The 26843-nt window shown below is 52.6% G+C and overlaps 1 protein-coding gene across 1 annotated transcript in view; it reads left to right on the forward strand.

The window, feature by feature from the left end:
• The window catches only part of PCNX2 (pecanex homolog 2), a 284046-nt gene extending 261442 nt beyond the window's left edge, over window positions 1–22604 (forward strand). Inside the window, exons 28-33 of the mRNA XM_021709971.1 lie at window positions 7222–7366; window positions 8142–8372; window positions 9278–9552; window positions 10211–10398; window positions 19657–20105; window positions 21663–22604. Coding sequence (XP_021565646.1) covers window positions 7222–7366; window positions 8142–8372; window positions 9278–9552; window positions 10211–10398; window positions 19657–20105; window positions 21663–21836 — 1462 coding nt within the window. The 3' untranslated portion in view covers window positions 21837–22604. The remainder of the gene's footprint in view (window positions 1–7221; window positions 7367–8141; window positions 8373–9277; window positions 9553–10210; window positions 10399–19656; window positions 20106–21662) is intronic.
• The last annotated feature ends 4239 nt before the right edge of the window (window positions 22605–26843 follow it).

The following is a 26843-nucleotide window of genomic DNA, read 5'->3' on the forward strand; positions in this document are numbered from 1 at the left end:
GAAAAGTTTAAAGCACAGAAAAAAAAAAGGAGCCTAGAAAAAGAAGCAAGGTTCCTGGGACCTTAAATGCTAATACAGGGTGGGAAACCCCCCCCCCACCTTGGCCTGGTGTACGGTCCTCCTCCATGCTCTGATCTTCTTGCTTCTCTGAATGTCTTGACATTTTTAGGAGACCTCATATTCTCTGGTCCTGTGAGTCCTAAACCTCATAGCACCTCAGAATCACCAGGGAAGCTTGATCAGAATATAGACCCCAAGCCCCATCACGAACCACTGACAGTGTCTCTGCATCTTGAACCTGGGAGATCTGTGTGATTCTGAACAAGTTGCCAGGTGATGGTTCTTCTGCAGCCAGCCCAACACTGGACCCGAGGCTAAGCTTGGGATGTATTTTGCACCAGCAATAGCAGTTAATCCAGTTGATGTGGATTATTGGTGTTAAAACATCATGAGGACAAATATGGTTTAAAAAAAATTTGGGGGCCGGGCATGGTGGCTCACACCTATAATCTCAGCACTTTGGGAGGCCGAGGTGAGAGGATCGCCTGAGCCCACGGGTTCAAGACCAGCCTGGGCAATTTGGTGAGACCTCATCTCTACTAGAAAAAAAAAAATTAGCCAGGCGTGGTGGCGCATATCTGTAGTTCTAGCTACTCGGAAGGCTGAGGCGGAAGGATCGCCTGAGCCTAGCAGGTCGAGGCTGCGGTGGCCATGAGCTTGCCACTGCATTCCAGCCTGGGCGACAGAGTGACACTCCAACTCAAAAAAAAAAAAATCTTGGTTAACTCTTGCATTTTAGTTATTTCTTATTTGGTAATTATTATTTCATACTTAACTTATTTGGGATTTATTCAAAGCAGTGTCACCAAAATTCTTTAGCCCACATGATTTCCTTGCAGTGATGGTATGAGATTCTGCAGTCCAAACATGCTTAGTTTACATCTGGAGCCTATGTGGCCTGGATATCGATTGCTGTGATATACCAGTTCAGGGGTGAAAATAAGAGTATCAATTGCACGAACGTGCTCACTAGGTCCTGGGCAGAGTGCGGCCATGAGTTAGGAGAGTAAACGCATTTCATCCTCTCTCAAGGCATGAGAGAGGACAGGATAGGTACGATTATCGGCTCGATTTTGCAGCCGGCATCCCCGAACAGCAGTTTCTGTGGAATAGCACCATACAGAGTCCTGGCCAGACTCCAGTCCCCGCTCCTCCTGGCCACAGTGTGCACTGAATACAGTGTCCACTGCCCCCCCAGCAGTTCCCCTCCATCGCTCTGCAGGAACACCTCAGACGCCCTCAGCTCTGCGTGAACATTTCACTGGGGCAGCCTGGATACTCCAGGGTGTCTATCGTTTCTTCCTCACTTACGCTTCCTCTGACCTTCCTGGGCTCAGGTGTGTCGCTGAGAGCGGCTGAGGGTGCCTGCCGTCAGCATCATGGCTCCCATGCTCAGAGGGGCCTGAGCCCAGGGTCGCTTCACCCCTGGGTGGCCCTTTCTGTAAGAGATGCGGCTCACTTGGCCACATCTGCTGTGTCTTTGCCACAACGCTGGGTTTTAGCCCCATAGACAAGATGGATGCTGGGCACTGGGGTGTATTTAGAATTACCCCCTACCTCCTCACCAACACTCACCCATTGTCCTCAGACCACACGTATGCACTGGGTCCCCCACGTGAAGAGATTCTTAGCAGACCCCTCACCAAGCCTCAAAATACTCCTGACAGTAATTGATCTCAAGAATGAGCACAGAAAGAACTGGCTGATAACGAGGACAAGAGGCAAGTGTCAGAGCCAAGACTTAAGCTCAGTTGGGAGCTTCTGGCTGCCAGCCCTGCGGGGCCATATGCTGCCTCGGCGAATGCAGTACCTGAACTCCAAAGGGAGTGAAGCACTTTGGAGCTGTCTGGGAACACCATGTGTTCTTTACCGAATGTTCTTTACCAGGTGGGAGAGATCTGGGATCCCAACCAGAGGCTGTCTTGATTTTAGAGCCAACGGAGAACTTCCTGGGTAAAGAGGGCATGAAAACGATATCAGCATACTCTCAATTCAGGTGGTGTGCAGAGTATATGCATTAATTTAAATGGAAGAAATTGGCCGGGCTCTGTGGCTCAGCCTGTCATCCCGCACTTTGGGAGGCCGAGGTGAGTGGATTGCCTGAGCCCGCGGGTTCGAGACCCTCCTGGGCAACTTGGTGAGACCTCATCTCTACAATAAATCAAAAAATCAGCCGGGCGTGGTAGCGCATGCCTGTAATTCCGGCTACTCGGAAGGCTGAGGCGGAAGGATCGCCGGAGCCCAGCAGGTCGAGGCTGCGGGGGCCGGGAGCGGCCACTGCACTCCAGTCTGGGCGACAGAGTGAGACTCCAACTCAAAAAAAAAAAAACCAAAAAAAATAAATGGGAGGAAATTGCTGGAGACTGACCTCAGGAGGATGGGGACAGGGGGTGAGTTCAAGAACTACGTTCATAGTGTTTTCACTCTCGTGGCTCAATGGAAGGCTTTCAGAGGATTAAGTCATTCTAAGCTAGGTGAGCTGGCTCATGCCTATAATCCCGGTAGCTTCAGAGGCAGAGGCAGGAGGATGGCTTGAGGTCAGGAGTTGGAGACCAACCTGGGCCACAGAGCAAGACTCCATCTCTACAAAAAATGAAACAGTGAGGGCACAGTGGCTCATGGCTATAGTCTCAGATACTTAAGAGGCTGAGGTGGAAGAATTCATTGAGCCCGGAGCATCCCTTGAACCCAGGGGTTCAAAGGTACAGCGAGCTAGAATCACACCACTGCACTCCAGCCTGGGCAAAAGAGCAAGACCCTGACTCTAAATAAATAAATCAATAAAATAAAAATAAAAATAAAATAAAAGGAGAGGTCATTTTTTTCTAACACACCTCTGAGCTGGCCTGTGAAATGATTCCAGTGACACATTTTAAAAGCAGCTCCTTCTTTCCTGAGAGGTGGGAAGCCCGGAGGTGGCCATGGGTTCTTTTCCCCCAGGCCTCTTTAGTGTGGTATATAATCCTGAGTATTTGTTCTCACCTATCTCATTCTCTTTCTTGACTTTTTCTGGCTTGTTTCCGCTTATATGGAAGGGTTATAATAATATGCCTTATACAGGCATTTGTGAGAACGATAGGAATTCGTGGAATGGAAGGTAGTTAGCCCTCCACAAATCGCCTGGAAAATGCAAGGTGTCATCTTCTCTGCCTCACTTTTACTTCCTGGAGTTGGCACCAGCCATCTGGATTGTTGTGAGGTTTCATTGTTGTTATTGTTGTTGTTGTTATTGTTGAGAGACAGGGTCTCACCCCGTTGCCCAAGCTGGAATGTAGTAGCACAATCATGGCTGACTCCAGTCTTGTTCTCTCAGGCTCCACTGATCCTCCTGCCTCAGCCTCCCAAGTAGCTGGGGCCACAGGCATGCACCCCCATGCCCTGCTTTAGGTCCTTGTTTTGTTTGGGCAACTGTGGCAGAAGAGGTCAGTCAGGAGTCAGGGGATGAACTGTGAAACCGGGGTCTGGTTGCTGATTCCACCATGGGGAGTAAAACACACAGGAAGAGAGCTTGCTGCAGTTCCCAAGGTGGAGATGCTGCCTGAGCTGGGGACAGTGACTTAGGTAGAGAGACACACACTCTCTGAGTGTGTCTCTTACTAATCACTGGGAAGCCCAGCCTGCAAATCACACTTCATTGTTTGCATATGTTCTGTAAGTACCACGTTTATGACCACGTGCTGTAGCAGAAGGCTCTGCATAGTGCTAATCCGAAAACAACAGAATATTTACAGGCCTGTTTGGAAATTAACTGAAATGAACAATCAGTCATTGTGCTGGGATTGCCCTGTGAGTTCTATAGAAACTAATCCCACACGAAAGCTGTTTCTCTCTGAATCCTAAGATTCATAAAGCCTGATTCAAGATAAAGACTCCATTGTCCAATGCTTGAAGTCCTTCTCCTCCAGCACCGTTCTTTCAGAAAGAGCAGGGTTTCTCAGCAGCAGTGCTGTTGACATTTCAGGCTGGATGGCTCTTTTTGGTGGGGGCTATGCTGGACATTATAGCAGACACCCTGGACTCTACCTTCTAGGGGCCCTACTCTGCACCCCTTCCATCAGTTGTGACACCCCAAGATGTTTCCAGACATTGCCAAGTGTCCCGTTGGGAGCAAAATTCATGCCAAGTTGAGACCCACTGGAAAATAAGGTGCAGGTGACAACTGGGCTAAGCGGGTCAGTGATTCTGAACAAGAATGGGGCTCAGAGGGGTGCAAACGACCTCTGGCTGGAACCGAGCCGTGGGTACTCCTCTGTGGCTAAAGAAAACTGTAGTACAAACATGAGAAAGCCACCTTTGCTTCAACTGGCCACATCCAAATTGTCATTGCCGTGAAAGGTCAGAGGCAAAGATACTGAAATGCACTGGGTCCATCGAGGCACAGCCTTGGGTTGATCTTGAGCTGGCGGCTTGGCAGTGGCCAGCTCTGCAAGCAGAGAACAGCTGAGTCCAGGAAGGCTGTAAGCAACTGCACTTTAACCCTGATCCTCCAGCCTCCCGTCTATACTCGTCACCACCAGTCATGTCATCCGTTAATAGGAAACTGGGCGCGGAACTGGGAAGACAGCAAGGGACGGACTCATTCTGGGCTCCGTCGTGCAGCGTGACAGCCTAAGCAAAACAGACTTGCGTTTTCTGGTTAAAAAGAAAATGCACCCAAGTGTCAGCTACTCATCAGCATATCAAAGGGTGGTATTTTTTCAGTGCTGTTTTTATTTATGACAGTATTTAGCACCTCCATGGTGCCTGGGAAGCCCGTGCCGTCTTGGTGCCACAGCCTTTGGTCCTCTACGTGTAAACATGCTCCTCTGATAAGTGACCAGGTGCCAGGGTCCTGCCTGCCCGCCATGCCCCTGTGTCGCCCCGCACTGTGGACACGGCCCCCCCGCTCTGCTGACTGCCCGGCTGACCGGCTCTGATGGGACGACCTGCTTCGGTCACACCCCCGGCTGGCTGTTTTAGTCCCCACGAAGGCCACTTTCGCATGACTCAGACACAGCACTGTTTCCCAGTCATAAAAGCCCAGCTCCAGCTGTTGGAGCCTGTCATTTCTCAGTAGGGTCTTAAAAAGGCAGAGCCATATGGATGTGCTGCAGGTGTCCTGGAGACCTCACTCTGTCCCTCTCTGCCCTTTCACCCCACCCCTGCTTGTCACAGTGTACTGCCCTCCCCGTCTTTGTTCTCTCTAGAGAAAATGGCAGATAATGAAACACCTTATTTCTAGAAAGCCTTGATCTCTAAGGTACTGGGGATAATACCCCCAATCTAGTGGAATCCTGACTCAGATTTTGTTTTCTACGCTGGGAGTCATTTTAATAAGTCAGCAGGAAGCTCCACGATATGTCGTTTTCTCTGAAAATAGAAACGATGGGCAGAACATCTCTGGTTGGGGTCCTTGGGTAGGGATTCACACATCTTAGGCTCCTATAAAAGCTAAGTTTCTCCTACTGGTGAGTAAGCAGGTGATGGCCTCCCTGTGCTGCTGTGCTGCAGCTGGGCAGACAGCGGGCTGACACCTGGGATTCCTCGCTCTTTTGTCTGTGGGCATTTGGGCAAGTCCCTTAGACTTCCGTTGTCACGGTCTCCGTCCCTACATCTGGAGGGAGTTTTTTTTCTGAGCAAGCAACATGGCCTTCCTGATCCTTAACAAATCCCACCCATTTGGGGGGATTGAGCCCTCCCATGTTACTGAGCTCCCGTCTGATAATGAGAAGATTTTGAAGTGTTGTCAGTTGAGAGCAGACAGCAGTCATTATTCATGTTTTAAAGCTTCAGCTCTGGGCATCAGCCTTCCTGCAGCCTGGCTCTGCTGCCCTCTAACTGCCCTCTTGGCACCTTCTGGCAGTCCCCAAAGCTCACAACCCTAGGAAGCTTTGAGCTGAGTCCTAGGTCTCTTTCCGGAAGGTTCTGGGCTCCTTCAGGTCACAGTACCCCCAGCCCCACCTGACCCTCTCCTGGGTGCTCCGTCTCCTGCGGGCTGCTCTGACACCACAAAGCCTTGGCACCCTGTCTCTCAAGAGAGTTCTAGAGGGAAAGTCAAGAGAGGGGTACGTTTCACAATGAAATCCTAAAATAGCAATCATGGAACCGTTTCCCTGATGCGTAGGTCTAGTGTTGAATCAGAAGTCTTACTCCATGAGCCAAGTCATTCAATCCTTCGGAGCAGACATCCTCAGAGACTCCCTCTCACATTCACAGCCCTGCTCCTCCTGTCCTGAGTTAGGCCTTTCGGGGAGGTTGTTTCTTGTGCTTGCCCCCCGACTGCCTCTCAGGGACGTTTGCGGCCAGGACTGAAGAGGCGACTGCGAGAGAGAATATTAATAGAAAAAGAAAAGAAGAAAGGAAGGACTGTTCTTCCTCTCCTCAGAATGTAATAAGTTGCTTTCCCAAACCCACTCACCACGTTCAATCCAGCATTTAAAGACTCCAGGCCCTGAGGGATCTCCCTTGGGTGACACTCCTGTTTCCATCCTGGCAATGCTCAGTGATGTGTAGGGAACGGAAGCAAAGCAGGAGAAGCCCAGAAACACGAAAACCCAGATGGTCCTAAAAGATCATTCATTTGAAGTCTCACAATTCTGCCTCTTCCTCTCGTCACTAAAATAAAAAAGTGGGACTGGAAAGTGGATGTTGTCTGAGAATTGGGTTTTCTCTCCTCTCTCCTTACTGTGGTAGAATCCAATTTTAATTAAGAGTAACACAGCCTAAAAGTGATATCCAGAAATGTGAAGAAGAAGAAGAAAGGGGCCGGCGTTGCTCCACAGTTAGCATGGTGCACCCTGAGCGCTGGTGGGATTACGGGATAGGTCAGTCTGGTCTTAACACTCAGACTGTGAGTGCACACAGGTGAGGCCGCTTCTGACCTGGACCTCTCGTGTGACACTCAGAGATCAAGCCACTTCAGGGGCTTCTACAACAGAGGACAACTCCCACGCATGACACTCACACTTGTCATGAGGGCCGGAACATGGGCTGTAGGGCCAGGCATTTGGTGCACTGGGGTGAGTACAGATTTATATCTTCCTTTCTTTGCTGGATCAGCCAAAAAATATTAAAAACAATTCTTGATGTGGACACATGAGAGACTCACACATTGCTCACCAGGACAGGCTTCTGAATGTTTCTCTAGTGTGAATTAACAGTCATCAGGACTTTGTTTTACAGCCTGGATTCTTTCCTGTATGGCCTCCATGCCCTCTTCAAAGGTGACTTTAGAATAACAGCACGAGACGAGTGGGTATTTGCTGACATGGACCTGCTGCATAAAGTCGTCGCTCCAGCTATTAGGATGTCCTTGAAACTTCACCAGGTAAAAATTCTATTTAAAAAAAAAAAAAAGTATCACCCAGCTACTCAGGAGGCTGAGGTGAGATGATTGCTTGAGGCCAGGAGTTCGAAACCAACCTGAGCAATATAGTAAGACCCTGTCTCTAAAAATATTTTACAAGTTAGCTGGGCATGGCATCACACAGCTTTAGTCCCAACTGCTCTGGAGGCAGAGGCAGAGAAGGATTGCTTGAGCCCGGGAATTTGAGGCTGCAGTGAGCTGTGATTGCACCATGGCACTCCAGCCTGGGTGACAGAGTGAGACTCTATCTATTAAAAAAAAAAATATCAGTCTGAAACTTTAGGGACGACGGCCTTTGAAAAATAGAGTCCTCTTATTCTGCACGGCATTTTGAGTGTGTTCATTACTTAGGTAACTAAGCTTTGAGGCCGTCTGAATATTCTTGATGATGGCCAATGGCGACTTGCCCTCAAGAGTGTCTAGAAGGTGGTGATATTCCTCTAAGAAAGAAAAGGGGTATTGGCCAGAGACAATGGCATTTCAGAAGTGCCCAAACTATTTCTAAAAGTCATAGGAGCCTAAGCCACAAAACTCTTTCCTGGGTGTCTTCCATGAGGACATGGAGATGAGGAGCTGTCCTCTGTGCCCAGCTCAGGATTGAGAGAAAGGACGGCGGTTGCGGGGGTGAGATGAGGGGAGGACACAGTTGTGGAGAGCACAGGCCAGCCGCCATCCGCACGGTCCCCAGGGCCAGCCCTCCGATCCTCGCCAGCCCACACAGACTTCTTCCCACCAGGACCAGTTCACGTGCCCCGACGAGTATGAAGACCCAGCCGTACTCTACGAGGCCATCCAGTCCTTCGAAAAGAAGGTGGTCATCTGCCACGAGGGTGACCCGGCCTGGCGGGGCGCGGTGCTGTCCAACAAGGAGGAGCTGCTCACCCTGCGGCACGTGGTGGACGAGGGCACCGACGAGTACAAGGTCATCATGCTCCACAGAAGCTTCCTGAGCTTCAAGGTGATCAAGGTACGGCGGCCACGCTTTCCAGGTCTCCCTTTTGGAATACGTTTGAGAAGAAGCAGGATAGTGGTTGGCACCGACATGCAAGTCCCTGTGCTGGTATTCTCTGTCCAGGAGGGGCGCTGGCCACAGAGCCAGGCTGGGTGCTGTGTTCCCCGGCAGGATTGCAATCCGCCCACCGCAGAACCAGCCTGTAGGCAGGGCCTCTGGGCAGAAGTCCCAGCAGACACACGTATAGATGAGGGTCAGGATCTCCCTTTTGTTTGAAGACGTTCTAATTCTCTAGCGTTCCACACCTTTCTCTAATAACCTGTGCCTGGATCCGAGGGTCTATTCCCAGTGATTCCTCTTTCATACGACTTCAAATCACCGGGCTAAAACAAGAACTTGACTTTCTTCTCATTTCGTTTCTCCATGAAAACAACACCATCTCTCACTTGCAGGATGGCTATTCAGGCTTGACTGTGAAAAGCGCTTTGGGCCAAAGCATAGTAGTCCCATGGCCGGGCTCGGTGGCTCAGCCTGTTATCCCAGCACTTGGGGAGGCTGAGGCGAGTGGATTGCCTGAGCCCATGGGTTCGAGACCTGCCCGGGCAACTTGGAGAGACCTCGTCTCTACAATAAATCAAAAACTAGCTGGGTGTGGTAGCACAAGTCTATAGTTCCGACTCCTTGGAAGGCTGAGGCGGAAGGATCGCCGGAGCCCAGCGGGTCGAGGCTGCGGTGGCCGGGAGCGGCCACTACCCTCCAGCCTGGGCGACAGAGTGAGACTCCCACTCAAAAAGCAAAAACAAAGTGTAGAAGTCACAGATATGAGTCCCAGGGATCTGCTCGCTCACTCTAGGTGACAACCAGCAGACTCGGACGCACGGGCCATCTGCCTTTCTCCCCTGTGCCCCCCTGACCTGCAGGTTAACAAAGAATGCGTGCGAGGGCTCTGGGCGGGGCAGCAGCAGGAGCTCATCTTCCTTCGCAACCGCAATCCGGAGCGTGGCAGCATCCAGAACAACAAGCAGGTGCTGCGGAACCTGATTAATTCCTCCTGTGATCAGCCGCTGGGCTACCCCATGTATGTCTCTCCGCTGACCACATCCTATCTAGGGACCCACAGGCAGCTAAAGAACGTCTGGCGCGGACCCGTCACGCTGGACAGCATTAGGATGTGGCTGCGGACCAAGTGGTTGAGGTAGGTTTTGACAGAGAAGACCTCTGTCTGGATGCTGGGAGACTTAGGGGTGGGAGGAGCTGGAGGGGGGAGGGGGAAGGGAGGCAGGGAGGTCTTGCCCTTCTGGTTGGAATTTCCCGGGCGACGCCCGTTTCTCCTATGATTAAAAGTGCTCTACCCAAGTAGCACCAAACAGATTGTTTCCGCAAGAAATCTCAGATTATGAATCCAGGGAAATCTCACATGGGTGACGGTTTCCATCCCCGGCCCTGGCAGAGGCTGGAATCTGGTTGCTCGCAGAGCTGCCAAGGTGATAATGGTCGTCCCACACCTGGTACCAAGGACCAGGCCTGCGCTCCCAGGCACACGTCTCGCATCTGCTGAGTCTTGCTGCCTGACTGTAGAAATCAGCTGCTGGGTTATGTGGGATGAATGCGAAGCCATTTGGCCTGAACATGGCGGAGCTCCTTATCAGACCTCAAAGCTAAGGATTCTTCTGGAGGGCTGACACTGAAGCTGGTGCATTTATGAGACACAGGTTTGGGGAACCAAAGCTCCCCGCCTCACCTGCATCCCAGGTGGGGCGCGTGGTCTTCGAGCCTGACTTAGGCATGGCGGGGCAAGGAGGGGTATGAGAAATGCATCGGTGAGGTCCTGGAAGCACCTCTCCCTCGCCTAGGATGCGGAAGGACTGCGATGCCCGCCAGCGCAGCAGCGGCCACGCTGAGGATGGGGACGGCGGAGGGGCCCCGGCGGCAGGTGGCAGTGGCGTCCCGAGTGGCGGCAGTCAGGAAAGCAGCGCAGAGCAGCCCAGAAAAGATGGCTCCCAGCACTGGGCCTCATCTCGTGAAGGGACACAGAGGACAGGTGGGTCCAGGGGTCCTCGGGGCCACTGATAAAGGCCTGTTTGGTCCCAGCGACCAAGGCCATGAGTTACATTGTTGCTGAGCGTGTGCTTGGAATAAGCCAGCATTGGGCCCACGGAGGCCTGAAATTTTCTGACTCCTGCAGATTCTACTTAGGAAAAAGGTATCTTTCTGTTGTATAGAGCTTTTCTCATGTATCCATCTCTCTGTCCATGACCTTGGCCAGCCATTCATCTGTCTGCCCCCCTGTCCAGGGGTCACTCCTTTCCATCTCTCACTCAATGACCGTCTGATCGTGAGTCTTCTGTGTGTGACTGTGTTGCTGCTACCGGCCCATGTGGTCTTCTGGCAAGGGTTGGTGGCATGCACACAGGCCTTCCTTGTCCTGCTCCTCTCTGACTCTTCCCTTCCTCCATTATGCATGGAATTTCAGGGGAGGAGAGAAGAAGGGAGGACGGCTGCCTGCAGACAGGAGTGGAGAGGGCAGCTGTGGCCAGGTCCAGGCTGAGTCTAAGTTAAAATGCTGTTTAAGTGAATACCCAGAGTGTTAGACCTCGACCAGAGGGGTGAAGTTCCAAAGCCCCAGCGGAGGTCTATGCTGGGGAGGGGACAGCTGGGCTAGAAAGGAGATTCCAAAGGTTGGTCGAGAATCAGTGTCCTGGGAATGTGAGAGAGACAAGACAGTCTGCCCTGGTTCCTGCTGGCCATTGGCTCCGCTCTCTGAAGACCGTCAGTGGTTTCGCCTTTTGGGCTCAGTTCTTCCTCATCATCCAGAAGCATTCAGTGAGCAGCTCTGGGTATGCTTCCCCCGTCAGCTCTGCCCCAAATAAGCTGGGAGGGGTAGTCCCTGCCTCCTGGGAGTGCCCCAGGCAGAGGATTGAACTGAGGAAGTAGGATTTATATAAACACGTGCAAGATGAAAGGCAGGGGCTGGGGGGTCGAACAGAGTGATAGAGATAGATGGCTGATAAATAGATTGATAGATAGATGATAGGAAGGCGGGTGGGCAGGTAACTAGACAAAGTAATTGATATCAGCTGCTCAGAAGAAAACACGAGTTCTCCCTGCCTAGCTGGATGCTGTCTGCCATGAGCCCCCCAGAGTGCCTGCCCGAGGGCTCCCAGGCCAGAACATCTCCTTGCTTAGTTAGCATTTGTTGTTGACTGAAAAATGTATGCTTCGAGGTCACATAAGTTATTGGCCAGATGGGAAAATGCAGAGGAATTTCCGAATGGGGAAATGCCCGAGCGTGTGGCTTTTGCGAGAACTTCTGGATGACTTGGCTGGACCAGAGAAAGGCAGCTTCGGGGGGTCTGACTGGGGGTGAAGGGAGGTCAGAGCTGGGTGTGCCCTGGAGCTGTGTACCTGGTTTCTCGAAGTTTGGTAGAAAAGAAATTGGAAACACCTTCTCTTTCTTCCACCCGCCACTTGCTTTGGCCTGGAGCAGCCGGTGTCCCTCCCCATCCTCAGAGTCTGAAATCATAGGTAGTGAGCACTTCCTGCTTTACAGAAGCAATCGTAGGTTTTTGTGGCAGGTGTTGGAGCAGAATCCTTTTTTTTTTAGTTTTTAACTTAAAATGTATCAAACAGCTATAAGAAAGGGATTGGCAGTAGTGGGAAACTGTCAGTGGAGAGGGGGTGGGATTGGCAGTTGAGGGAAACTGCTAGGGGAGGGAGGGGCATACCTCATCAACAAGGGCACCTGCATAATCAGCGTTTGTGTACCTAACCCTGAGTTGTACGCCACATCTTTATACTTTTTAAAAAAAGGTTTTGCAAGAAAGATGGGACTTGAGCTGTACCTTGAAGGAAAGGTTTAGGATGTCTTCTGGAAGCTTGTGGAAACAGAATTTTGCTTAAAAATTAATTCTTAAAATAAAATAAAATGTATGAGGCAATAGGATCAGCATAGTTTAAAAGTCAAGCAGGACTGCCCGGATCAAAACACAAATCACTGGTCTCTCCCCTCCCCTCCCCACACTCCCCTCCCCGAGGTTGCTGCTTTCCACCTCCTGCAGCTGCTGTGGATTTGGGGGTTATCGACCTCCACGTGTTGAGATGACATGCTTACTGCAGAGCAGGCTCTTCTAAAGCCCAAACCAGCTGTTAATTTTTCATTGTTGCTTCTTAAAGCTGCCCCTGCCACCCTTGGCTTTCTGTGTTTGACAAGTTGAGGGAGCCTGCCTGGCCAAGTAGCCCATGACCCTCAGCCCCACCTGCAGCCTGGATTTGTCCTGCTGGGGGTTTATGGAGGGATTCGGGAAACCTCAACAACTTCGGACTCATCCACTTTGCTGCCACCCTGCTCTGTCTCTGCCCTCAGCCGTGTTCACCGTATCCTTGCTGCAGTGATAATGGTCAAGGGTGCCGGTTCTCAGGTGCCCTCTACCAATACCATCCTGAGTGATTTACGTGTACAGACTCACTGAATCCTCACCACGGCTCTTAGCGATCAAGGCACTTCCGCCCTCCTCATCTTGCAGGCATCTTGCAGGCAAAGAGATTAGGGCACAGAGAAGCTAAGTCACTGCCCAAAGTCACCCAGCTAGGAACTGGCTGATCTGGGATTCAGACCCAGGCGAGATGGCCCCAGAACCTGCGATCCTAACCTCCGTGCACTGTCCTGTTGTCCAGGATGGAGGACGCTGCCTCACCTCAAGTATCCTTGCCCCCAGCCCTGGGCATGAGCTGACAGAAGCCAGTATCCACCTAACACCTCATCCACCACCCTCACTCCCGGCGTCCCCTCTGTGCTGCCACCCAAGTCCCTGCCCAGTCTGACATGGTCCTGTTCCCTGGCTGGCAAGAGCTCCCGTACAAGTGATCTTCCTTCTGCTCCCTGCCAAGCAGGCAAAGCTGATATCCAGTTCTTTCTGAAGCAGCCGACCAGGACTCCTTTCCTTCCTCACCATGGGCAGGGAGGGGTCGAGCGTGGGGCCGGGGTCCCTTCCTGGCTCAAGATGACATGCTGAGGAAAAGGCATTGCCGCCTCTGGGAAAGCGGTCCTGAAGCTTGTGTCCCTGGCAGTGGGTCAGAGCGCTGGAAGGGGCCAGGGGAGAGGGAACAAGCCCTGCCCCTCCTTTCACTCCAAAGGAGAAAGAACTCCCCCCTGCCATCTCTCTCTCTCTATCCTTCCTACAGCTCTAACAACTCACAAAACCATCAACCTCTTCCTCACATAGCGGCCAGGGATTATATTCTAACTTATGACTTCAGCTCAGAATAGACCTGTACGGATCTGCTTGAGCTGCCGTAACAAACACCACGTAACAGATGCCACAGCCTGCAGGCTTAACACCAGCTTCTCGTGTCCAAGATTAAGGTGTAAGCAGGGCTGGCTTGTCCTGAAGCCCACGAGGGAGATTGTCTCCCAGGCCCTTTTCAGCGGCTGGTAGTTTGCTGGCCATCTTGGGCGTTCCTCGGCTTGTCCAATCATCACCCGATCTCCGATTCCATCTTCACACAGCGTCCTCCCTGTGTGTGTGTCCGTCCAGGTTTCCCCTTTGGTGGGGACGCTGGTCACACTGGACTCGGGGGCCATCCTACTTCAGTGTTATTACTTCATCTTAACTAATTCCATCTGCAACGGCCCTGTTTCCAAATAAGGGCACTCTCTGAGGTCCAGGTAGCTAGAACTTCAATATATCACTTGGGGGCAGAGGCCCGAAATTCAGCCCCAAACAAAACCCCAACGTTCCTCTCCCCAGCCTGCGGTCTCTCAGACGCCTCCTCTTGGCCCTGACCCAGCTGCCCAGTCAGCTGGCTTCTCGCTGGCCGTCGCCCATCTCAAGTGCACTCCTCAGGCATCTTCCGTGGCTGTTTCCCGTGCCCCGAAGGCGCTTCTTCTGGTTTCAGGGCTCCTTCACTCACTCACTCGGCCTCCCATCAAACACCCTCTTCTCCGGGAAACCCCAGCCAGCCTTCACGAAGCAGTCCGCTCCTCTGTCCTACCTCCTCTTCCCCTCCAGTCACTGCCTGATGCTGGTCCCTTGTCTATGGTCAGAATTCCCCCACAGGGGTGGGGACTGTGAGCTGAGCCACGGTGGACGCTCGGTTGGGCTGCCCTGCCTTGTGCAGGGCCTGGGACGGGGGCACACGTGGAGACCATGCCAGCTTCTTCCCCGCTTTCCTCGAATCCTGCCCAGTGAGAGGCGGTATGCGCCGCTGGACCCATCTCATCTATGTGCCCATCTGGGGATACACACCTGCAGGAGGGTCCAAGGCCTCCTCCCTGCAAGGGGAGCCTAAGGAAGAGGCCTGTGCAGGACCCAGATTAGGACAAGGAACTCTGGCATCCCAAGGACCCGACATACGGCCTAGCAGAAATGCATGGGTGTGGGTTGGCATGCCCCTGTCTCCATAGCTTCCTGGCCCTGTGGGGGAGAGATAAGACTGGAGGGGGTGACAGGAGCCTCCAAAGTGCCAGGCTGGGTGGCTGCTCAGGTAAGAGTGGTTCTGGGCTCACTGGACACTATCTGAAGGAATGAGCAGATGGTCCCCTCTCCCAGCTTCCACTGTGGCTTCCCTGGAGGGCGGGACCACCAGGCCTTGGGCTCAGAATTCCCAAGCGGGGTTTCCAGCTGTAGCCAGGCTCCGTTCATCACACCCAAGAGCAAGGGGAGCCAGGAGCTGCTGATCTTCTTGGCTTTCTTGAAAGGCACCATCCTTTGTCCCCCAAGTTCCATGTTGGAATCCCACCGCAGACCCACTCTGCATGCAGAAGGCGCTCCTGGTGGTGCTTGATGACAGGGCCCTGGGAAGAGAGATCCTCAATGCTAGCTGATTGGCCTCCCTCCCTGAGAGGAGGACCATAGGCATGGTCCCCTGCAGGCCATGTCTCTACCCCTGGAACCGCCAGACCTTCTCCAGTTGTCATAGAGATCCTTGGGGGTCCCGTGAGGAATGCGCACACTGCATATCAGCCGCCTGCAGACCATTTGGATTAGAGTCCCTGAGGGGGGTCCAGTGAGCTAAGGGGGGGTGTGGGGCACACGTCCCAGAAGGTGGTGTTAGGGGCAGCCCTCCCACCCCACCTGAGCCGCCCAGGTATCTCCACATTCACCGTCTGCCACAGCAGCTGCCCTGCAATTCCAGTCTGAGTAGAAGCTCCCGGGGCAACTTTTATCTAAAGCTTATGACTGGTGGGATAAACAAAACTCTCACGCTGGGGAGGCCGACCGGCCAGGGTTGGAGTCCAAACTCGTGTGCACAAGGATGGAGCAGGTGTGTGGATTTGCTTGAAACTAGCATCTGGAGCTCACAGGAAAGCCTCGAGGCAGCAGGGACTTCTGGAGACACCCTGGGCATAGCAGGTCCCCTGAAAGAAATCTAGAAAGGCCTGAAACAGGTATGGGAAAGGGACAGCTTGCCTAACCCACACTCGGAGACAGACATCTCTTTCCCCTGCCTCCTGGAAAAATTGTCACCTTCCTTTGACTCCCCTGTGACGACAGCCACCGTGTGGCATTTGCCACCTTCCCAGGTGTTTCATGCACTTGCTCCTTCCCCGTGGGTGGTACGAGATCCCCCCTGCCCCTCGGGAGTTAGAAACGCCCCTCCCCCCACATTGGAGCCCTGAGCCTCGGAGAAGCCAAGCATCCTCGGCACCTGATAAACAACAGATGCTGGAAGACGTCTGCAAGGTACGTGGCAGGAGCTCTGCGTTCAGTGGCTCGTGTTCTCCGGCGCCTGCCCAGGAGTCCCGTATTCCAACCTCCTCCTTCACGGATGCATAGTGTGGGAATTGAGGGGGAGGCGGTTTCTAGCCCTGCTGAGGCTGGAGACCTGAAGTTTTCATTCACCTCGAGACACTGGGCCCGAGGCCCCAAGCATGGGAGGCTCCTGGGGCTCCAAAGAGAGCAGGCTCCGAGAGAGAGGTCCCCACGCCGGGAGGAGCCACGCCACCTGGCCTGACCATTCCTGCCTGCCACACCTGGGGAAGCCACCCACCTGCCGTTCCTGCAGGCCACTCTCCCCCAAGGGAAGCCCTGGGGTGCTGCAGAGATAACCGGATAGGATGGCAGCCTGGGGCTCCCCCGGCCTTCTGGCCCACCTCCCCGCCGAAGCCAACAGCCATGCCCGGAGAGTTGAGACACAGCTCCCTGAGTCCCCAGGCCGGGGGCCTGCTCAGGGATAGTGGAGGCCAGTCTTCAGTTACAGGGAGGACATTCCTGGTCCTGCATCTTTGTACTTGACGCCGGAACCATGGAGAAATATTGCTTTCCCAGCTTCCTGGACCTCACCCTCCAGTCTGCCCTTGGGCCCTTTTGCAGGTGCTCAGCTGTGGGTCTCAGCCTCTAGGTAGAGGTATTTTTTTAATCTTCCCAAATTGTTTTAATGGCCAAAGTTAAGAAGTCCTGTACCCATCCCCCAACGTTCCGGGACTCACGGGGTCCCTAATCAGGGTTTTGGCGCCAGGTCAGTTTTGGCAGTTTTATCCCTCGTGTACCTTATACGCCCATCAGTGGCTGGGTGCTGAGCTTATGGCAATGACGCAGCAGTCCTTCGCTTCAGAAAGTCAGGACAAATGGTGGAGAGGACCATATATCAATCAGGACACAGTGTGCCAAGTGGCATTTGAGAGGTGGTCACGGTGGGGCTTCTCGGAGGCAGAGGTCCTGTCTCTCTGGGAAGGGCGTGACGGGCACACTTAGCCAAGCAGCAAAGAGTGAGCAGTTTTGAAGGGTGACTTTGGACCAAATTCTAACAGGGGTCTTGCTTCACTTAGTCACCAAGGCTCAACTCCCATAACTGGGGACCTAACTGCCCCCTCCTTTCTTCGGTCCCTGTCTCATTTCCCACCAGATGTCCCAATCCTGAGCCCTTCCCAGACGTTCAGAGGCCCCTCCTGCCTGAGTCCCCCGGCCAGCCACACCATGTGGCATCTGCTGCTCTGCGCACACCCAGGTGCTCTTGCCCCGGCCTCCAACTAGGGCCCTACCACCTGCCATCTTCTTGCCGGTGTAAAAAGTTTATGTCACAGCTGGAAGGGAACTGGGCCCAGCAGTGGAGGCTGGTGACCTACTTACTGATGAACAGTGAGGAATTCATAACTAATCTGAATCCCAAATTGGCGAGGAAGGTTGTGCTCTTGTGTTTGTAGGTCTCTGCTCCACCACCTTTCAGGTAACATCAAAGATGAAGAGAGTAAGTGCCAAGGTAATGAACCAAAGAAGGTGGTTTATAGATAAGGTGTTTCCATTCAGTTTCTTAGGAAGTTTTGCCTAGAGACATTCATGACTTGGTAGTACGGTAATTGGCAAAATAAGAATTGGTAAAAGAATGATTCTGAGTAGTGTTAAGTGCATGCAGCACGCTTTGCTTATTTGGTGCTTTTCCATTTGCAAAATTAAATGTTTTTTTTTAAATCAAGAGCAACAAGAAAATCTGAAGCATTGAAACTGGGGGTGGGGGAGGAGAAGTCTTTGTCTTGCATGGACTGCAGACCCTTCCCCTTTGACACACAGTGGGGTACTTGTCCTTTTGTTCCTGGAATGAGCTGGGAAGCCCCCCACCAAGTACGGATGGTCTTCTAGCAGCACCCAAGTCACTGGCTTGCAGGGGAATGTGGAGTATTTTTGGACAGTGACCAGCTTTACAGTATAAATCACCAGCAGATGTTCAGCTTTGCCAGACTCTGTGTAAACTAACAAATCACCGTTCCTGCTCTTTGTTCTGATTAGTCAGGGTCCCTTTTTCCCTCCTTTTCTAAGCGCAACATTTTCACCTACTCAGCTGCGACCTTCAGGTCAGGCTGTACCCCGCTCCTGTGGCAAAGGGGGGTGGGCGGCAGACCCAGAGCTGAGTATGGTTGCCCCAGGGAGACCGAGCACCCTCCTGTGGGACCCTGGCCAGCACTAGGGGGTGAGCGCCCTCTTGTCTCAGCATGTAGCAGGAGAAAGTGAGGTGGGAACCAGTGCCCTCTGGAAATGAGCACCCCACCGTCATGGTGTCCAAACCGGCACTGCAGCCAAAGAAGGGCAGAAAGGTCCCTTCAGCCACAGGCCACTTGAGGAGGAGAAGCAGGGCTGGAGGGGACCCCTGGACCCTCTCTAGTAGCGCTGGTCCCCAAGGAGTCACATCTCAAATGATGTGTCGCTTACTGGGCTCTCCCGGGGGCATAAATATTTCAGAACCACCAGATGGTCAATACCGTGGGTGTCTGGGGGTTGGTGGAAGATGTGATCACACACGGAATGTCCCTCCTGGTCCCCAGGCCTCAGCCACCTCGATTTGTTAGGACTCAATGCCTAATTGTAGCAGCTTCGGGAGGTATGCTGATGAGGCAACTGGTAGAACTGTGGCCTCACTAGCTGCTCCCACCCAAACGGTATTTTAGCATTAGATCCAAGTGGTTACTGATGCTTACGTTAAGCAACCCAGTGTTCCAGCAAGCGCTACTGGTGTCCTTCTCACGGCTCAGGATATAAGCATCTACTGTGCAGGTACATAGGTACAGAAGACCCACTTGAAATTTTCCTTCTTCAGAGGCGTGGGCAGGACCAGGTCTTTGGGGACAGTCTAGCCCCTCTGTCCAAGCAAGGACTTGTCTAGACAAGTGTCAGCAAGGGCTGGGGCTGGGAGGGACCCCTGGGAAGGGACAGCCGGCAAGGGGAGCCAGGGTGACACCAGGTGAGAGGACCACGTGAACCGAGGCCTAGGCCTGGCCAATCACATGCAGGCCTGTGAGGGCTTCACCTGAAAGACCCCATCTCAAGGGGAAAATGCTCTAGAAAACGAAGCCCACACAGTATGGCTCCAACTCCTCTTCCCCTTTTTTCTTTTTTCATGGCAACTAACGCTGAAAAACTCTGCACGTTCTCCTTTATTACTGCCCATCAGATGAGCATCGGAACCAAGGTTTCGAGCCAGGAACATACTCGGATGTGCTTTACGAGGCCAAGTCACTGCTGGTGTCATCCTGGTTTGCCTGGACTGAGAGGCTTCCAGGGAGGCAGGACTTTGGATGCTAAAACCAAGGAAGTCCTGGGACAACCAGGCTGGCCTGTCACCCAGCTGCAGCTCTCCATTCCTCCACCACCCTTGGGTGCCCTTGGGTGGGCCCTTCAGTTCTCGGAGCCTGGACTTGGCAGGAGGGCGGTGGCGGAGATCACATCGGGCTTCCAGGCCTGGTCCCAGCCTGGCGACTGGTGGGCTGCACTGGGCTCCTCAGGCCAGGGCAGAGCAGGCCACCCACTTCACCAGGCAGGACCTAGTCTGTGACTACCTGCTTCCACGGCGCTTTCTGTTTTTTTTAAAGGCAGGAGGAAAGGCCGGAGTCAGTCTGTCCAGGCACGCTCCGCCCTGAGCCAGAGGCCGCCCACCCTGAGCTCATCAGGCCCGATCCTAGAGAGCCGCCAGGCCTTCCTCCAGACGTCCACCTCCGTCCACGAGCTGGCCCAGAGGCTCTCGGGCAGCCGGCTCTCCTTGCACACCTCGGCCACGTCACTGCATTCCCAGCCCCCGCCCGTCACCACCACGGGCCACCTGAGCGTCCGCGAGCGAGCCGAGGCGCTCATCAGGTCCAGCCTGGGATCCTCCACCAGCTCCACCCTGAGCTTCCTTTTTGGCAAGAGGAGCTTCTCCAGTGCTCTGGTCATCTCGGGTCTCTCGGCCGCCGAGGGGGGCAACACCAGTGACACCCAGTCCTCCAGCAGCGTCAACATTGCGATGGGCCCCTCGGCCAGGGCCGCTGGCCACGCCGCACGGGTAAGGGCTGGGCACGGCTGTCGGGGTGGCCTGGTGGTGGCAGGGGCTCCTGGCCTGTGCGTGTCACCTGCCCCATGCCCCCACCGTCTGCCTGTGGAACCCCATCCCCTCCTCGACAGGACTCCTGGGGTGACAAAGGCACGCTCTTTGAGGCAGACAGACACAGGTCCTGGAAACAGGAGCGCCCAGAAGGCATCCTCGGGGTTGCCAGGCCCAAGAGTTCAGCAGAACAATTGCCTTCAGCCCCGAACCTGGGCTGGGCGGGAGGAGGCTGTCTACCCATCCATACTGTGGGAAGGGCCACTTCATGTTCTTCCTGCGTTATTCTGGCCTGAGGGGGAGAGACGAGCACCTGTCAATGCTGGAGGTAGATGATCATTGATTCCCATCCAGCAGACTTCATTTTAAAGCTGGTGAGATGACCCACTACTTTTAGGTATTTAAAATATTAGAAAAAGAGTTTTAAGGACTTTAACCCAGTACGCCGAAACATAGTAATTTTTCAGAATTCCAAGGTAGCCAACATCAGATGACAACTGGAGCTTCCTAAGTGACAAAGAACGTACATAAATAAGTGTCTAGCAGCTCTCTTATGTGACATGGTAGTGAGGGGGCAACCAGTGGATTTAAGGAAAAAATTGGGCAGGGCTGGACATCTCCCCTTCTCCCTTCCAAGGTCTACATGTTTTCCTGCCCACGGTCTGTGCTCTTTGTCCAGCATGAAGTCAGCGGCTCAGCCTCTGGCTGAGGTGTTGTGGTTTTCAGGTGGAGGGAGGGGGCCCCCCCTAACAGTCCCATGTCGCCCTCCTCCTCCTGCCCAGTGGAACCAAGGCTGGGCCCGCCTAGAAGGAGCCCTGGGTCACAGCCACCATGTGCCATCTTTCGTGGGGAGAAGAGGGAATTGTGGGCTTCCTGGAGCCCCAGGCCAAGCCAGCCAAGAGGAAAGAGCTGGCTATTTCAAGAGTTTGTCCTAGGTTTAGTCAGGTAACTAAAGGTATAAACTTTTCTTCCTTTTTTTTCCCCCCAATAAAAAGGCACTAAATATCACTCCTTTCCCCAACCCCAATCTGTGTTTAAGTCACAATATGTGGGTGTGGCTTTGGGATTCTGGCAAATTCTCCTTCCCTCTCTCCAGAAAGGACAACAGACCTTAGGACCACGTGCACCCCGAATTAAAAGGCCTCTGTTACTGCTGAGGATCAAACCTGCCGGAACTCGGCATGCATGACAGGGGCTGAGTGTGTATGACATGACACCAAGACACGAGAAAGCCAGGCGCACGAATGGCTTTTCCCACAGGCCAGCTCTTTCCCAGCATGTCCAGATGACCTGAAAAGGCCCCACATGCAGAGGTCCGCGTGTCAGAGACACGGCTTCAATGGCACCTCCTCTCCTCCAAGATGGCCCTGCTGTCCTGTCATTTGGCCTGACTTCCGAGCCCGACCTCACGAGTTTGCAGCACTGGCCCTTCATTCCTGCAGCCAGAGGGTGGTGGGGGGTGCTGGTGAGACGTGGGTGTTGCTGAGCTGTGAGCTGCTTCTCTCTTCTCTTTGGCAGCACTTCTCCGAGCCATGTGAGCCCACGGATGCCACTGAGCAGCGGCAGCTCCGTGACCAACGTCGTGCTGAGGCCATGGCAGAGAATGTCGGGGTGATCTGCAGGAGGGCAAGCCAGGAAGACATGGGCCTGGATGACACGGCTTCGCAGCAAAGTGCTTCAGACGAGCAGTGATGGGTGCGTCTGGGGGGGGAGAGACTGGCTTCCCCCCTGTTCCTTGTACCCCCCAAATCAAAAAAATCTAATCTTGCGATCAGCGGGGAGGCTCTTCCTGTGACCAAAGGAGAGTAATTCTAGAAAACAATAACTTTATCTCAGGTTCTTGAAAATAAAGTCTTCTTAAATGATGAAAAAATACCCCCCACCCCCGCCCTGCACTATGCTGCCCAGAGCAGCATGACACGGACGGCACCACACTCTTACAAAAGTCATCTCGTATCTTAAAACAACTAGAGTAAGTAGAGCCCACGAATAACTCCTTCCTGTCCTGATAAAAATAAGACAACTGCATGTTGAATAGTTGGCACTTTATGCATTACTGTTACCATGAAAAAGACACGAACAGCAGCACATCTGACACCACCCGCTGGTCAAACGCGTGAAGGCTAAATCTACGTGTACAGAAAACCAGACCTCTTTATCGCATTTATGCAGATGTTAAGCATAAAATAGTGGCAGCTTTATGACAAGAACCATGATCGTGCATGCAGTCCTGTCTCAAGTATTCTGTGATGAGCCAGGATACATTAGGAGGTGAGTTGAGAAATTGAGTCGTCGGGCGCATGGAAGCCAGCGTGGAATCATCAGGCTTCTCCAGCTGCCCCAGCGACCTGCAGCCACCGTGCTCATGGGACACATACCTGCTCTCTAAGCCGAGGGGCCCTCATTGAATCACAGAACACTTGCACACACTTGTTTTTGGAATTAAAAAATTTATAGTTATTGCTGTGCCCGGTGTTTTGAGTTCTGCTCAAATTGCTGTCATTTCTAAAACTGTGTCTTTTATTGTGAGAACGACATTTGGGGGAAATCTGTGACAACTTTTTCCATCTTAAGACTCTCACTAAGTGAAGCAGAAACCAGGTTCCTTGCTGACAGAAGGGAGGGGACAGGGGTCCCAAAACACAGTCCATTAAGCATATCACTGTCCTATTGAACTATCCCTTTTGGAAAGGCAATAGTTAGAAATAAATATTCAATTTGTAAAGGGTCACACAAATCTCAAGTATTTAGAACCTGGAAGTTTGGAGAGAGGGGTTTGGGGAGTGCATATATATAAAGAACCTCTTACTCCTTAGAAGTAGATGGTAATGCTTTGTGGGTGGTTTTGTTTTGTTTTGAATAAAGAATTAGCAATTAATAAGGGGGCTCTATAATCAGAGACAGAATGCCATTATTCTAAGATCAGCTTCCCTGGAGACTGAAGCTTTATTTGATTTAAACACAGTTGTTTGTCGAATGAGAGGCTGATATAACTGTAGTTCTCTAAGTTGGCCAAACCAAACTTGGCTGGCAGCTCCTGAAATCCTCCTGTGCAATTTTACAGCCAAACCTAACAGCAGGCCCAGGGCCTTGAGTGTGGCTCCCCATGTAGGGCGATGCCTTGAGTTTAGTAAGAGAGGTGACAAGCGCGCCTGGCAGCAGTCAGCCTAGAGTACCCATGGCCACTCTTCGGACATGCAGAAGTAGGAGACACAGAAAGCCACCACATTTCACAGACAGGGAGATCTCTGGAAAGAGCTGGAAAGCCAGCCTGGAGAGAATGGCCATGTAGGCGAGAAGGTGAGTCCCTGGATCTCCTCCGTCTCCTTCCACTAGAGAAACTCATGAGTTGTTTCAATGGTAGAACCTCTTTATTAATTGTCCCAGTTCATGGCTTCTCCCTGGATCTATCTGGGGGACTCAGGGGAGGAGGAAATTTACTCGGTTTACATATGGCAGAGGACCAGATTTCTCACATACAAATGTGACTCTGCTTTGCATAGTCTGTGGGAGAGCACAGTCACCTCGAGTATGCACACTGAAGTGTCCGTGTACACACCCAGCCACAGGTGTACTTCCCATATATGGAAAGACGGCCATGTTGGAGCCACCCAGGGGTCCTCTGTGGCTATTTGGCCAGTATCAACGATGCGACCATGCTTTTTTTTCTTTTTCCCCATGGCACACAACTTTTATATTTACAACTCACGAGCTTATGAATCTGGTTCTTCAGCCAGCCAGCTGTTTATTAGAAAGTGTTCCCTGTAAAATGTTGTAAGCCCCCATTTAAAGCAGGCATTCTTGGGTTGTCATGACTTGCCAGAGTTGTTCAGATATTCTGCCAGCATAGAGCGTGAGAGTTATTTTCTGAATTTGGACCTAAACAAAATGATTTCTTCCTCTAAAGATAATGTAAAAACTGTAGTGCTTGGTTTTGTATAAATCGTGGGGCTAATTTGGCATTATTGATTCTAAATTCTGCACTGTGAGTTGGAACCATCTGCAGCGAGTAGTTTTCTCAAATCATGCGAGTTGCACTTCTTTGCCCACAAAACGTGCAATGCCTGTTTCCTCAGCACCCCTCCCCCTCCCAGCCTCCTCCATCTCGCCACCGTTTTGTCCTAAGTCACTGTGCTCCACAAGCCTCTGCCAGCGGCACACACGCAGGTGTAATTCTTTCAGACACAACCTTCGAAGGACGTTGAAACGGGGAAGAGGGGGAAGGCCGTTCCCCATTTTCGGCGCCCCCCTCGTCTTCTCCCTCCCTTGATGAATCTAGCGACTGAACTTGCAACTCTACTGGGAGCCTCTCCTCCCTGTCAGCCATGACCGCCAGAGAGGGGAGCGATTTAAAAGACTTGTTCATCTCTCAGTGAGGGCTTACTCTCATTCAGACGTAAGAAGAAATGATCTTTTACACTACTGTGTGGTAAGTGGCTGGTGGCATGAACGCTAAGGGGGAAGAAAGAGCGATTTAGTCAGTCACTATTCAAACAGAGGGAGACTCCAACTCAAAAAAAAAAATTAGTTGTTTCGTCCCATCCAACCTTGTTATCCGTCCACACAAGTGGAACTCACATCCAACTGTTAGTTATTTTGATTTGTTTGAAAAGTAGGCATTTCACACTCAGGCACGAGACTCCTTGGCCTCAATCTGCCCCTGCCACCTGCCACCACCCCTCGCGAGCTCATCTCAGTCGTGGCACCCACGGGGAGGCAGATGCTAGCTGCTTATGCTCCGTGAGTGGACAGTCACACATGGAATTCTGCTGTAGCACCTATGCTCCCTTTAAAACCCCAGCAGGTTGCTGCGGCTACAGGCTGCGGACATGTGGCCCTGAGTTCCAGGTATTGGTGAATTCATCTCAGTCTTCATTAAATGTCCTACTTATGATGCAGGGAGTGCACGTGACATCTTCACACATGCTCCCTGATCCTTCTGTTTCTTACATAATCATGTAAGAACCTGGCCACAGGAGACACTAAATGATCTTTGGATTCATAGCAGCTGGTTCATCACAGCGAAATGTCAACTCTGAGGTCCGGGGGAACATGACACACTAACAAAGACAAAGCCAAATAAGGACACAGCAGGGCGTGATGGCAACAGCACAGGCTGGAGGCCCAGTGACTTGAGTTCAAGTCCTCTATCTGCCCGACGAGCACTGTGCTCTTGAACTAACCATTTCGACTCTCCCAGCCTGTCTCTTGACCATCAGAGGGAAGATGAAGAAGTTCCCGGTGGCCCCGGGGCTGGGGCCACCCCAAGCCTGCTCTGCACGATGCTTTCAACAAGGCAGTGACACCTGTGCCCCTCCATCAGCACGATTGGCTTCAGCAGTAATACAGTCCCTCAAATTAGTTATTTTACCTCTTTGAGATGTCTTTCATCAGCTTTCCTCTGAAATTAAGACAGTCACAAGTGAAACACAGCTCAAAAGCCTAAGTCCCGGAGAGAACACATCCCTTTGTCCTTCAGATCCACGAGGGCTCCTTGTGAACACAGAACACCCTCCCACAGGTGCCGGGAAAGGCTCTGACCTGACAGGGCCCCATGTCACCAGCGGCAGACCGGCTCCCTCTTTCTCGGTTCCTTTGAAACTGAGTGGGGCTCCCCGACAGGGCTGTGCTGTTCCACAGGTTTATGGCAGGGCGGGGTCCCAGGCCTTGTGGAGGCCTCCACCTGCCGCAGAGGCAGTGGCCGTCCTGGCTGCGGAGCACACCATGCTCAGCAACCCTCTGGTCTCGGAGAAGGTGGCTGGAGTCACAGCCAGCCTGCCAGATGTCCTGAGCCTGGCACTCGGCCTCCCGGAACAGCCCGCTGGGCAGGGACCGTGGAAAGCGAGGCCCGCTCCCGCCACCAGGAAGTCACGCTTTTGGAGGGACTGGCGCATCGCCTACGCAGCCTGCCTGGCGTCATCCTCAGGGGCTTGGCAAGGTGGGGTCGGGCTTCAGAGCGCTACCTTGGAAGAAAATGCTGAGGAGAGACCGGCGTAAGGGCCTGTCCTGGGCTGCACACCCGCCCTCTTGGCTTTGAGGCCAGTGCTTCCACTGTCCACTGTGCTCCAGTGCCTAGATCACAGGACACCTCACCCACACATGCCCGACTCGCCCATGGGAGGGAGGGACACCCGCCACTTATGCCAGGGGTTTTGCAGTTAGTGCGAGTTGCTAAAAAATCCTGGGAATTCAGAGACCTTCACTAAAAATGACCTAAACACACTAAGCTGTTAATCACTCCAGTACCATTCAACACTTAGGGAAGAGTTTTTAATCTTTTGTGAATTCTGTAGTTTTGACAGCTTTTCCTACTTTCCTACCTTTCCTACAAGTGTCCCTTCTTATGGGTTGAACCTTATCTTTCAAGATCATTTTTCACTTTTTCTCAGCGCCCACAGTTTTGCAGAACCTATGGCTTTATTCTTGACAGGCCCAGTCCCTGGCCCTGCGCACTCACCAAGGGTTCTGCAGAGTGGTTCACGGTGGTTTCCTTTGTGGTGTGACATCACCCTCCTCTGAGGACAACCATTTCCCCGCTTCTGAAAGGAAAGCCTGCAGAAAGGCTAAACAATGAGCCCAAGTTAGCTTGGCCAAAGCAGGACTCTCGTGTGAACCTGTAGAACTGAGCCCTCGTTCCTTGGTGTCAACATTTCTAGTGACTGTGCATCCCTCCCACACAAGAACTCGTGTCTGCAACCA

The sequence above is a fragment of the Carlito syrichta genome, unplaced genomic scaffold, assembly GCF_000164805.1.
Source record: "Carlito syrichta isolate Samal-C Ts95f unplaced genomic scaffold, Tarsius_syrichta-2.0.1 Scaffold287805, whole genome shotgun sequence".
NCBI classification, from domain to species: domain Eukaryota; kingdom Metazoa; phylum Chordata; class Mammalia; order Primates; family Tarsiidae; genus Carlito; species Carlito syrichta.